Source organism: Antechinus flavipes, chromosome 1, assembly GCF_016432865.1.
Source record: "Antechinus flavipes isolate AdamAnt ecotype Samford, QLD, Australia chromosome 1, AdamAnt_v2, whole genome shotgun sequence".
Taxonomy (NCBI): domain Eukaryota; kingdom Metazoa; phylum Chordata; class Mammalia; order Dasyuromorphia; family Dasyuridae; genus Antechinus; species Antechinus flavipes.
Window position 1 is genome coordinate 584,964,894 of NC_067398.1, and position 13,899 is coordinate 584,978,792.

General features: G+C 33.7%; 1 protein-coding gene across 2 annotated transcripts in view; it reads left to right on the plus strand.

Moving 5' to 3' along the window:
• VPS13B (vacuolar protein sorting 13 homolog B) overlaps positions 1–13,899 on the plus strand; it is a 1,012,351-nt gene that overhangs the window by 811,129 nt on the left and 187,323 nt on the right. For both annotated transcript variants that reach the window (XM_051970918.1, XM_051970917.1), the window contains one exon: positions 13,505–13,707. In XM_051970918.1, the coding sequence (XP_051826878.1) occupies positions 13,505–13,707 (203 nt within the window). The remainder of the gene's footprint in view (positions 1–13,504; positions 13,708–13,899) is intronic.

Sequence of the window (13,899 nt, forward strand, 5' to 3'; positions counted from 1 at the left end):
TCACATAAATTGCTGATGTGTTCATTTCTAAAATGCGTGAAAAAAGTAGGAATTTCCTAATAAACAAACAAAATTATCAGGACAATCTAGTTGTTGTAGTACAGTGAACATGGTGTACCTGCCCAGCCTTTCGTTGAGGGAGATGAGCTCATTTCAGATAGATAACCATCTCTGACTTTTCTTCTGATTCATCACTGACCTGAACTCCATTTGAACCTTGTTAGACACAAAACAAGCAGGATTCCTGGCCCAAGCTATAAAATATAATTAAGCCCTTTTGAAATGATGTGTAAAAGAACATTGCTCTACCCCCACTCTAACCACTACCACCACCACAACCAATAAAGTTAAATCAAGCACTGCCTGTAATGGATTAAAATAATAAATGTTCCTGGATTTCAGTGTTTGAAGTACTTGAAGAAAACAGGCTCCCAGCAGCCCGGGTAGCTGAATGCAGGAGGGACATTTATTAATGACGAGTTCAAGGATTTGGCCTGTTTAAGATCATTACTTTCTGTTTACCGTGTGTTACACATCTCTTAGATTTTTACACTGCCCACATGTGTCTACATACAATAATGAAAAGCTTTTCAGCAAAAGAATTGTTAATTGTGTAAATATGGTTCTCTAGGGGAGTATGAAGCTTCTTAAGAATCTGTTCCTTCCTAATGAAAAAGACAGTGTAGTCATTATGTTCTTGTAACTAAATTGGCCTTAGAATCTTGTCTTGACTAATCTAGTCAATTTGTTACACACACTACCATGAGTCACCAGATTAAGCTCTGAAAGCCACACAACTTATAGGAAGAACCTTGACTTCATGCTATAAGTTTGAAAGTCACGGCATATGGTGCTTCACTCTCCATATCCATAGAGAAACCAGTGCTTTGAAGTTCTTCTAGGTTGCCAAAAGGCAAGTAAAGAGAATTATTTTTTGAGATTTCTGTAGGTCTAAAGAGTATACACGGTGAATTTTGAAAATTTTATATATTGTACACAAATTTCAAAATGTGCTTTGCTCATGAGAAAATGGAATATTTTGGTTTAAAAAAAAAAAAAAGCATCTAATAGCCTTCATCTGATAATTCCTTTCAGGGGGAAATTTTTTTTTAAAAAAAACATTACATTAATAGGAAATCAGCCAAAGCCAGAAATTATATTTTTGTAATATCTGTATTTGTAAAATGCTGAGAATTTTTGAGAATTTTCCACCTTCCACATAAGTATGTATGTATAGATATATATAACACATAAGACCCATGTGTCTACATAGATGCACATGTGTGTGTATGTGTGTGTTTCCTAATTGTCTACATATCTTCCCTATTAGAATTTAAAATCTTTGAGGGCAAGGGGACTTTTTGCCATTCTTTTGTATCCATTGCATTTAGCTCAGTTGCCTGGCACATAAACATTTAAGCATTTGTTGATTTGAATTGACTTGCTTTTCCCTTGTTTTCTAATTTCAATTCCCAGGAGTTGAAATGGGATGGAGTAGGCTACTTACTGAACATTCTTCCTGTAACCCAATATCTATGACATGCATCAAATTTAGCTAATAGACCACTATGCAGAGCCAGGTATATGCATCCTCCCACTGCCAGCAGCTTTTGGGTGGCAGAATAACTGAGAATCAAAATTAGGTGACTTTACTTGGTTGTTCCTCATTGGTCCTTTCATTATGTTGATGGTATACATGCAGCCACAAGGCCATGGAAGGGAACAATAGGATATTGAAAAAAGCATTCCATTCCATAGCCCTTTTGCCAGGTCTTGAAGTCACAGATTATAGAATAGTAGAGCTGAAGGGACCTTAGAGATCTTCCAGTTTCATCCATTCCTTTCACAAATGAGGACTCTATGGTCCTCAGAGGAAAGTCCCCTGCCTTAGAACACATAACGAGGGACAGTCCGGAAAACAGATTCAAGATCTCGTCAGGCTTATGCTGATGGATATTGGTCCCATGCTTCTTTAGCTACACTGACTTTTTTTTTTTTTTTTTTGGCTAAGACAATTGGGGTTAAGTGACTTGTCCAGGGTCACACAGCCAGGAAGTATTAAGTGTCTGAGGCTAGATTTGAACTCAGGTCCTCCTGACTTCAGGGCTGTACCATCTAGCTACCCTTACACTGACTTTTAAAGCAAGTATATAGACCAAGATCCATTTTTAAAGAAAATCTGAAAATTACTTAACTGATCATCTTATTTTCAACATTAAGTGATTATATCCTGACTCTTCCTTTCATATTAATTAACAATTAAAAACATAATTAATAGAGTAACAGTTTTCTCTAATGATTCAACTAATTCAGTTATGATTCAATCAGAGAAGAAAAGGTTAAAAAAATAGGACTTATCAAGTATATGTTTATAGTTTTTTTTCCTCCTTTGTTCCTGTGAGTAGTTGTCATATACTTTTCAATGCACACATTCAAAACTGCCAGTCAAAATTATTTTTCTACCTAGGAACATGAGCCAATCAGATTTTATTTTTCTAATAAACTGACACAACTGTAAAAACAGTGAGCATGGTGACAGACTAAAAAAACAACCAACCCACCATCACCCTTTGGTATTTTTATTTTCACTTTTTCCAATGTATTAGAACTTTAAAAGCTATCACAAAAATGCCTTAAAAGGACTAAGTGTCAATAACTAACTCGGTGGACATTTTGTGTGTCATGAGTAATGTTCCATGGAGAAATGGGGGAGTGGAGGTGGGGTGTGGGAGGGGGACAAAGAAGGGGGGAAGCTTTTCCTCTTAGGCCTGAGTAGCCTCATCTATAAAACGAAGAAGCAGGCCTTAGACAAGGATACTCACTCATTCTTTTTCAGGGAAATACTTGATTTTTACTTCTCCTTAGTCTTAAAATCACTGAGATTCAGAGATAGAGTGGGGCATTCAGTACTTATAAGTCAGCAAAGGTTGCTATTAATGGTGATGACAATAAGTAAGGAGCCACCATGACAATTTCAAACCTTGACACTTTCTCTATTAAAAAAATACTTGTCTTAGGTTAAGAAATGTGGCAGCAACTGCCAACTCTATTTTCAAGTGTGTTTTCAAAATTGATTTATTAACAAATATGTATTAAATGTTTCCTGTATCTCTCCTCTTTGTGGCATAGTGGAAGTGGGTGCACTGTCCTAGCCTTTGGGAATACAAACATGAAACAGTGAATGTTCCTCGCCCTCACGAATCTTATGGGTGGGGGTTGAGACTGATATGCTGAGAATTATAATACCAGTTGTATTGTAAGGGCACATAAGAAATCCAAAGAGGCAATTAGGGAAAGGATCATAGAGGAGGGTAGCACCTGACCTAGGCCTTAAAGGAAAAGGATTTCAGCAGGCAAAAATAGGGGCTTGTTATTCCAAGCATGAGGGATAGAATGCACAAAAGCATGGACACAGAAAAGGATAGGATAGGTAGGGAATAGCAAGTAGTCCTGTTATATTAGACTAGAAAAAAACTTGGAAGGCAGTAAAAATCTGAAAGGAGGAGGAAGGTTGTTGGAGAAGAACCTTGATCTTGGTAAATGAAGTGATTATGATTACCTACTTGGGAGCCTTGGACTATACTGTTAATTCATTTGTTCATTCAATAAACATTTATTGTACAGCTCCAAATAACAGAATTATGGAATTGCAGAGTTAGAGGTCATCTTCAAAGTGATATCTACAACCCAGAGCTGGAAAAAAAAAATCTCCTCTATAATATATTAGGCAAATAGTCACCCAGCCTTTGCTTAAAAACTTGTAGTGAGATATAACCCCTAACCCCTACCTCTTAAGACAATATTCTACCTTTGGATAACTGATTGTTGGAAGTTTTTCTTTACATCCAACCAAAAACAGCTCCTCTGCAATTTACATGCACTTTTCCTAGTTCTCCCCACTAGAACAAGACAGAATAAGTCTAATCTCTTTCACATGACAGCTTTCATATACTTAAAGACTATTGACATGCTTTTTAATAAAGTTAGTTTCCTTCTCTAGAACATTTGTATCTAGTTCCTTCAAACTATCTTATTTTATTAAGTGGAGTCCCTTCATCATAAGACACACTACCTTATCAATGTCTTTCCTCAAATATGGTACCCAGAATTGAACACAGTATTCTAGATATGTTTTGGTTGCATGGAGTAGACAATAAGGGGAAGGGTCACGGAGAAGATAGCAGCTGAGATGGGCCCTCAAGGAAGAGAATGATTTCAGCAAACAGAAATAGGAGTATTATTCCAGGCATAGAAGAATGAGAAATGAGACTATCACATTCCTACTCCTAAGTTTACATAGTGTTCTATCCTTTCAAGATCTTTTTGGTTCCTGAGTCTGTCATCCATTATACTAACAGGTACCTCTGAGTTTTATGTCATGTGTAAATCTGATAAATATGCCATCTATTACTTCATTCAAGTCACTGATTAAAATGTTCATCAACATTGAGTCAAAGATAAACCCTTGTAGCACTCCATTAGAGACCTCTTTCCAAAGTATCAATGAGCCAGAGTGATTTTGACTTCTCTTTGGACCTGTTCCTTCAGCTTAGACTCCAATCCATTTAAGTGCACTATCATTTTGTTCAGGCATTCTCAAAGTATGTCTTGAAGATTCCAGGACTTTTTTCAGGGGGTCCACAAGATCAAAGCTCTTTTCATAGTAATCCTATGATGTTATTTTCCTCTTTTACTCTCACTCTTTCATGAATGAACAGTGAAATTTTCCTGAAGCTCTAGAACCTATGAATTAAAGATTCAACTACAAACATGTAGATTCAGTTAATGTTTCATTTGCAGAATTACATTTTTGCTTTACAAATGAACAGCTCTACAGATGTGACTGAACTTCCTATTTTATTTAAATTTGTCTAGTACCAACTGATCATGAAAGATGAACTTCTTTTAGGTGAATGTTTGTCAGTAAATACAAGGAATGACTGAGTACTCAGCATTGAATAACTTTTTGTATTTCATAGTTTTTCCTGGAACAACTAGTCAATATTTATCACTGATGGGAGAAAACCATCAGGCAAATAAAACCATTAGGTGCCTGAGCATGAATCAAGGCAATGGTACCCACTGTACTGGTAGTCATTGCCACACACTTGCAATACTTTTTAAAAATTGTTTCTTTACAAAGCCAGTTCTAGTTAAGAATAGCCTTGATGAAGCAATTTTTATTAAATCTTGACCTCCTACTAATATATTTTTAGTATTTCAAGGGACAACATAGGCAGTATATATAAAGTACTAATGCTGCCCCCGCCCCTCCCCCCCCTAGATTGTCTCTAGGAGAAGACGTGGCACAATTGAGTGACAAGCTGAACTGTTCGCTTTTTTCATGGAACACTATTTTTACTTCAAATTATGACAAACAAGCTATAGTTATGCAGTCTTTTTATTTGGCAGATGTTTTATTGAAATGAATGAAGTAAGCCTGTCATTTCAAGGAAAACAACTGACACTATTTGTTGCCAGTTATAATATTCAAACTTTCACAGCAAAAATTGTAATTTTGAAAAACTTGTATCTGCTACAGTAAGCTTGACAGTTCCCTAATACTTAAGGATTTTTTGTGATAGCAGTGGTGATATATTAAGATATATACATCATATAATGAAATGTGTCAGCATTTGAAACAACTACATAGCTCACAAACCTTTATTTTCCACATGATGTCATAAAATTATCCACGAGTAAAACATCCAGGTAAAGTTTAAGGTAGACCAAAATTCATTATTATATTTCGGTTTTCACTTCACAACTAATCTTTAAGAAATTACACTTGTCAAGTTTTAGTGTAATATCAAAAAAGAATATCCAGAATTACCTGAAAAAGCTATTAAAATCAGACATAACTGAGGTAGCTGTGTGGCATAGTTGATAGAGCACTGGTTTTGAAGTCAGGAGGATCCGAGTTCAGATTTGTATTCAGACACTTAACATTTACCATGTGACCCTGAGCAAGTCACTTAATCCCAATTGCCTTGCAAAAAGAAAAAAGAATTGGACACAACAAAAACAATTGAACAACACTAATAAAGGATTACAAGAATTCTAAGGAGTATAATTTCTGAAGGCCTTTCTGTGTGATGATTCTCTGATAGACTTGGCATTTTAAAAGCCCTCCTTTTGATGTTGTTACACATTTTAGAATTAAATTCTCTTCTGTTAGTGTTTGTTGTGATGATGGGCAGGAGGGAGAGAAGTTTTTCACTGCCTGGCCTTTATACAACCTATGCTCCACTCGTTCTGATCCTGAAAACAATAAATTCTCTCTGCTTTAAGTTAGGGTATTAAAATTTCATTCTTGCATGCTTCAGTTGAGCAGTCTTGAACTATATGCATTTTTTTAAGTATGCTATTTCTTTATGGGACACGTACATTTACTTTTTTGAGGCATTCTGATACTTAACTTTTATGCAAATTCACTTCTGGATAGTATCTAACACATGCTTGAAGATTTTCTAGTAATCTTAGATTACTTCCAGCTGCGTAAAAAAAAAAAAGTACCTGGATATGCCTTGCTAGCACATGTCATCATTGTATAATCTTTCTAATGATATACAGAAGCTTGATCAAAATTGCATTTTGCTCAGTCAGCATGAAGAGAAAAGGAGTGTTACTAAGGTTCTAAGTGGAGCCTGACAATGTCGGGCTGGCACCATTTTGTAAACATTGTCCAAAACAAGTGGTTCACATTTATTAGTCTCCTGAAGGAGTATTTTAAAAGTCATGAAACTATTTGTTCCCAAACTAAATTGTTGCCCTCAATGAAAAGCATATCAATATGCAAAAATAATCCAAACAGCAAGACTATTTCTGTTTATCACATCCACTGATTTAGAAAATATATTACATATGTTGTTATAACAGGTATAATTTAATCATTAGTTTGTGAAACCTGGGTTCTAAATTTTATTACAGATTTTTAAGAAAGTTAATGAAAAGGTCTACCAAAAGAGCATATGTGGGTTGGAAGAAATAAAGGGGAATGAATTATTTGAACAATTGAGATGACCCATAAAGTGATCAGAAAAAAACTTCCTAGTATGTATTCATGTTCTAGAATTCCATAAAGTAATTGAAAATGTTACTGTTAGATCTTTTTTCAGATATATTTTTTATGCCTTTTGCCAAGGCCAACTATATATTGAAGTGGTCAGCTTCTTATTATCCTTATTCAAGAAATAGTCTGCCTTAAAGAAAGTACTATCATCTAAGAAAAATGTATACCTTAATTTAACTACCTAGGTAATTTTTGTCAGGACTGCTTAAATACTAAGAGTGTTTAAATACTAGAATTCAATAAACCTTTATTAAATACCTACTGTTAGAAAGCATTTGGAATGCTAAAAACAAAAATGAAGCATTAAAAAGGCTGGGGTGCAGGATACTTAATCCTAACACTCTCAGACATACTAATTGGGTGAGCTTCCACTATTCCCTGGAACCCTTTGTTTAATTGAATGCTAATGTATATAAGAAGATTTCATTTTATTCCAAATATTCAAAAAAAAATATTCAGAATGTTTCTCAATAGCAAAAGATACTATATGTCAGTTTCTCATGAGATCATAGTAAGAAAATATTAATAAACTTAGCATGACTCCCAAGGGTTATTTTCATTATTTTTATATTTATTATGGCAGAAATATGGAATATGCTTAGTGGTGGTGGTGGTGATGGTGTTTTTCATAGTTTAATTGAGATTTAAATCAGATCTGTAATTTTCATCAGTATGGGGATTTTCCAGTGTAGTTACTTCTGATACAAATAGCATTTCATCTGCAATTTATCTTTTCAAAGTTATTATGGGCTCTCCGAGTTTTCAATATACAAGGTATCTCTTTGGGAAACTTAGATAAATCAAGTTGGTGTTCGTATGAAAGTCATTGCTGAATGAGTTAAATAGGTTGTTTAAATCTTGACTTACAAGTAAATGTGTAATTATTGTAAGGAGAATGTTATTTTGCAGAAAAGAAAAAAATGAGGTGTGGATGCTAATATCTATAAGATTATATCTCTTCTCAATAACTCTTTAGTGTCTGTGATAGTGTGCAACAGTATGAGTAACCCCTCCAACCTTGAATGCTGCTCTGCAGATTCATCAGGCCTATAGTTGGTTAAAGGTGGGGAGGAGGATAAAGGGAGAGAAAAAAAGAGAGAATGATAAAAAGAAAACACAAAAGCTTATAAGAGAAAGGAAAGGGAACAAAAGAAAAAAAAACTTGAACAAAATTTTATTAAGCATATTTTATATGTAAGCCCCTGAACTTGGTGGTAAATAAAGGAAAAGACAAAGAAGAAAAGAAAAAAAATCATTTCTACATTTTACTGAGGGATTCAACGTGTAAAAAAAGCAAACTGTAATATGAAAGAATAACCAAAGAAGGAAAAAAAAAAGTGGGGGGGGGGAAGGGAGAGAAGAAAGAAAAAGACTCCTTTACTAGAACTATTTAACTGCATGGACTTACTATGGATTCATTTCAGTTTAACCATCATTTATTAAATATATTTTTTTGGCTCAGTGTTGTATAAAATCTATTGATGATCTCTTTGTGGCTTTGTATATGTAGGTTTACTAGTTTTTGACATTTACTTTTATAAGATTTTGATTTCAACTTTTTTCTTCTTCCCTTTACCTCTCCCCAAGATGGCAATCAATCTGGCACAGATTATATGCTTGCTTACGATGATATTAAACATTTTTCCACATTAGTCATTTTGTGAAAGAAGACTCAAAACAAAGGGAAAAACTTAAAGAGAGAAAAAACACCCAAAAAGTGAAAATAGTATGCTTCAATCTGCACTCAGACTCTATATTTCTTTCTCTGGATATTAATAGCATTATCCCTCATAAGATTTTTAGAGTTGTCTTAGATCATTGTATGATTGAGGAGAGCAAAATCTGTCAAAATTGATCATCTACACAATGTGGATGTTACTGTGCACAATGTTCTTCTGTTCTACTCATTTCATGCAGCATCAGTTCATATAAGTCTTTTTAGTTTTTTCTAAAATCGATATCTGCTCATTATTTCTTATAGAACAAGTATTCTATTACATTCATATGCCACAGTTTGTTTAGCTTTTCCCCAATTAATAGGGATCCTCTTGCATTCCAATTCTTGGACACAACAAAAAAAGCTGCAATAAAATTGTGTGCATGTGGGTCCTTTTCCATTTTTTTTGGTGATTTCTTTGGGATACAGATCTAGTAGAGGTATTGCTGGGTCAAAGAGTATACACAATTTCGTAGCCCTTTGGACCCCAAAAGAATTTATAAAATTCAGAAAAATCTTTAAAAATGAAAAGAGATTGAGGAAAAACTTTTGTAAATCAAAGAAAAACAAAAAGATTATGAATGGGAGTCTTAAAGAAGACTTTGAAAGTTAGAATTAGGCAAGGAGAAGCTATCAAAATAATAAGAGATTAAGAAATAATAAAAGTATAAAAAAAAATAAGAGAATGAGAGACAACTCATTTGAAAAACAATGAATCTGAAGAACAATTTGACTACCTGATAACTATGACAAAAAAGAAAAAGAACCTAGACACAGTAATATAAAAGAAAAATCAAAGAAAATTATCATGATAGAATAAGAGGAGAAAGTGGAAAAAAGAAAAAAAAAAAAAAAACAACCCATCATCACACCTGAAAAAGATCCTACAAGGAAAACATATAGGAATATCTTTAAAACCTCCATATCAAAAAGGAAATTTTATAACAACAAAAGACAAACAAAAAGAAAAATGGTAAAGCTACAATCAGAGTCACACAAGACTTATCACCACCAACAACAAAAGACCACGGATCCTGGAATATTATATATAGAGTTGTGGCCAAAAAATATCATATCCAGTAAAATTAAGTAGAATATTGAATGAAAAAAAGGTAGGTAGCAGTGGGTACAGTTTCTGCTTACTGAAGAGGGGTCAGGAAGACTGAGAACTAAGAAAAGATGATTAGGTCTATTTAGAGAGCATTGGTAATGCTGGAGAGAGCAATTTCAATTAAGAGGTTAGAAAGCAGACTTCAAAAAGGTTAGACAAAAGTAAAGGAGGATTAAGTGCCTACCAAGCATAAGTAGGTTTTTCAAGGGATTTGAATAAGTTGATTTGAAAAAGGAAAGAGAGTGCATGTAATGTAGCTAGGGAGAGATGGTAAGCTTTAGTGAGGGTATATTTAATAATGTACTAGATATAGACAAATCTGTAGGTATAAAGAAAGGAACTACTAGATAAAAAAGAAGTTGAAACTTAATGAGAGTAAGGATGAAATGGTAATATTCTGCTGGAGAATTTGGAAGGGATGGGATCAAAGGTGAATGTTAAAATTTGGCTTCAGCAAAAAAGAGCCACCTCTTCTTCCAAAACTGAAATAATGGGGGAGAAAAGGCAGATGATATCAAAGGGTTTTGAGATGAAAAAAAAAAAAAAAAGGGAAAAGAGTAATTTCACAGTGAATGGCCTCTATTTTTTTTCAGTAAAATATGAGTTGAGGTTCTCAAGGATGAGGGATTGGTGGGATGGTGACATAGGTTTCTGGAGAGAAAGGAGGATTTCTAAAAGCCATTAGTGGTGAGGAGGGACAAACAATCAATTTGTTTCCTGCTACTATAGTACTTAAGAAATCATCTGTAAATTAAGTACTTGATTTTAACAATGTGAGTACCCCCTAATTATAATGTAGATTATAGACTGTTCCCTTTATTAGTCTTTGAGATGTTGCTGTGGCCAAAGGGAGGACAAAAAGCCATCACTGAGTGGACAGACAGCTTTCAGAGATGAACTTCTCCAAACTTAGCTAGTCTAGTTTCTGAACAATACATGTTATATTGAGTTTATCTCTAAATCCCAGCTTGCCTAATTTAGAACTATCAGTAAGAACATTTTTGATTAGTTGATTTAAAAAAAAATCATTACTGTTTACTTGTTTTAGTCCAAGCATTATTTTTAATCCACTTTAAATGTACAAATTAAGTGCATTGTACATTTAACTCTAGGATATAGTTGGGAATTGTGTATTTTGTGGTTTTAGAATTCAAATGTACCTCCGTAGGCATGCATAGAATATGGGCCAGATGTGCTGGCTTGTATGTACTTTATGGAATATAACTGACAGCTGTAAAGCAAATATCTATAAATCAAACCATGTTTTCCCATTAACTTTAATTATGGACTCAGATATGTGTTCCTACAGAAAAACTTTGGGCTCAACAACATATACCTGTCATTCTGATTCTCTCTGCATGCCATTTTTCATCCTATAATCATACAAATATACTGGATATCAATGACAGCTAGAAGAGAAGGTAGAAGTACTAAAAATGTTCTATCATTTTATTCCTGACATTTGTGTTTATCTCACTAAGGCTGCTATATGATGCTAATAGCCAAGGAACTCATTGGTATACATTAATTCAGATCTTCTGGGAGGGGACGGTTTCCTTTTCTAATTCCATTAGAGCCTGTTTCTGGAGTTTGATTCATTCAACATTTAAAGAAAATGAATCTTAGCCTATCAAGAACTACTGGAGATACTTTACCAAGATTTTCAAACCATATGATCCACTTCTTAGGGGAAATTCAGATTCTTCTGTTCTTTTTTTTTTTTTCCTCATTTTTCTCCTTTTTCTTTGCCTGAATGATAGGATATATAATACTTTTTAAATAATTGGAATTAAGAAAATTATAAAGAGAAAATGGAAACATGATGAATAAATATAATTTAATGAGTTAAGATGATGTATATCTAAATTATGCAGAGCTTTAATAAAGTGTTTACATAACAGATCTTATTTAATTCTTACATCCCCAAGAGGTAGGTTACTATAGGTGTTATTATAACCATTTTACAGGACAAGAACTGCTAGGTTAATCCCTGTACACATTCCAGAGGTAAAATTTGATTGTGGATTTATCTAGGTTCTAATCTAAAGTTTTATATACTCTGTCAACTGCCTTTCCTATTGATTTTTACCATCATAATAGAAAAGAAAATTGTTCATCCTAACCTGTTTTTTAATATCCTCCCTCAATTTTTTCATTATTGAGGAATATTCAACATATACAGGATAAAATTCCCTTACAAGTTAGAAAATTCAAAGTAGTAAGTACCATGAACCATCTGTATGCTGTAGGCCTTAGGTGTTTTTTAATCTTTCATCTTTTGTGAGGATCAGATTTCATTAGAAAAATAAGCCATAGGCATTACAAACTCAGTCTAGTGAAATTCAATATTCACAATGACAATTCAGAATATGAACTCCATAGAAGGAAAAAACTAACCCTCCCCCTTTCAACTTCTCATCTAAATATCTTAAAGAGCAGCGTTGGTTTTATGAAATGGTTTTGATCTGCAATCCTAAGTTTAAGTTCAAAAGAGAGCTTATATTTTTAAGTGTATTCCTTCTCTGAGTGTGTTTACTTTGAACTACAGCACATCATTTCTCCAATAAATCTAACCTGCCACTATCTGTTTTTAAGGCTTTGTAAACTCCAAGTGGTTATGATGTGTGAAGTTTGGATTAAACCAAAATTTTTAGAAAACATATGTTACAAATTTTGAGTTATTTTGATTGTTTCAAATGGTAGAATTTTAACATAAATGTTCAGTGAAGATCTCTGGGTCCTAGCAAGGCAATATACCATACTGGGGTACAGTGAAAAACGAGACTAAAGCAAAAAAAGAAAATCCAGAAAAGTTTTGTTTCCTATCAGAGTAATGATAAAGTAAAGCCTCTGCTTCATTATGACAGTCATTTGAAAAGCTTGTCTCTATTTATAAGCCTTAAAATGATCACACAGGGAAAAATACATAATGTTTTAGCACATTGTAGTTTGTTAGGAATGTACATGAAGTATACCTGCTTCATAACTAGGATTTTATATAAATTTCATCAAAGTATGTTAGAAGGTCAGCTGATCAAGAATGAGAAAGCATGAAAAAAGAAATGGGATAAAGGCCTTTGAAAAAAGAACATATTCTTCAACAATCTCATGATGAAGAGAGCCATCTACACTCTGAGGACCATCTTTACAGAGACGACTGCGGGAACTTAGTGTGGATCATAACACAGCATTCTCACTCCTTTTGTTGTTTATTTGCATTCTGTTTTCTTATTCGTTTTCTTTCCTTTTTGATCTGATCTTTCTTGTACAGCAAGATAATTGTACAAATATATTTACATATATTGGATTTAATATATATTTTAACACATATAATGTGTTGGATTACTTGTCATCTAGGGTAGGGGGTGGGGAGAAGGAGGAGAAAATTTGGAACACAAGGCTATGCAAGGATCAATGTTGCAAAATTAGCTATGCATATGTTTTGAAAATAATAATAAAAATCAAAAGAACATATTCAAAACTAGAAGGACCAGATGTGTAAAAAAGAAGAAAATATATTCCTTTATCAAGAAACATACTTTTTGTAGCCAGGGTAAAATTAATGAAGCATGTATAAATGTTTTTTTTTTTCCTTATTTTTCAGGTGTGATTCTTGGATCATCATTACTACTTAACATAAATGACTTTCTTCTGAAAACAAGCCTCAAAGAAAAAAGTCGAGTTCTAGTAGGGCCCTGCTGTGGTACTGCCAATCTGGAAGCTAAATGGTGTAAACATAGTGGTAATCCTGGCCCAGAACAGTCCATTCCAAAAATATTCATTGATTTAAGAGGAGGGCTAATACAGGTCTGTGATAGTTGTACTGAGTTTTCAGATTCCAATAATTTCTTAATGTTTTAGTTGTTAATGCTGCTGTTAATTTTTTTAAATGTTGATTTGATGGGGGAAAGGATTATCAAATTATTCTCCTATTATTTTAAATAATTCCTTGGTTGTCAACCTATCCTAAGTGCAGATACCATTAATAAGTGAGAAAAC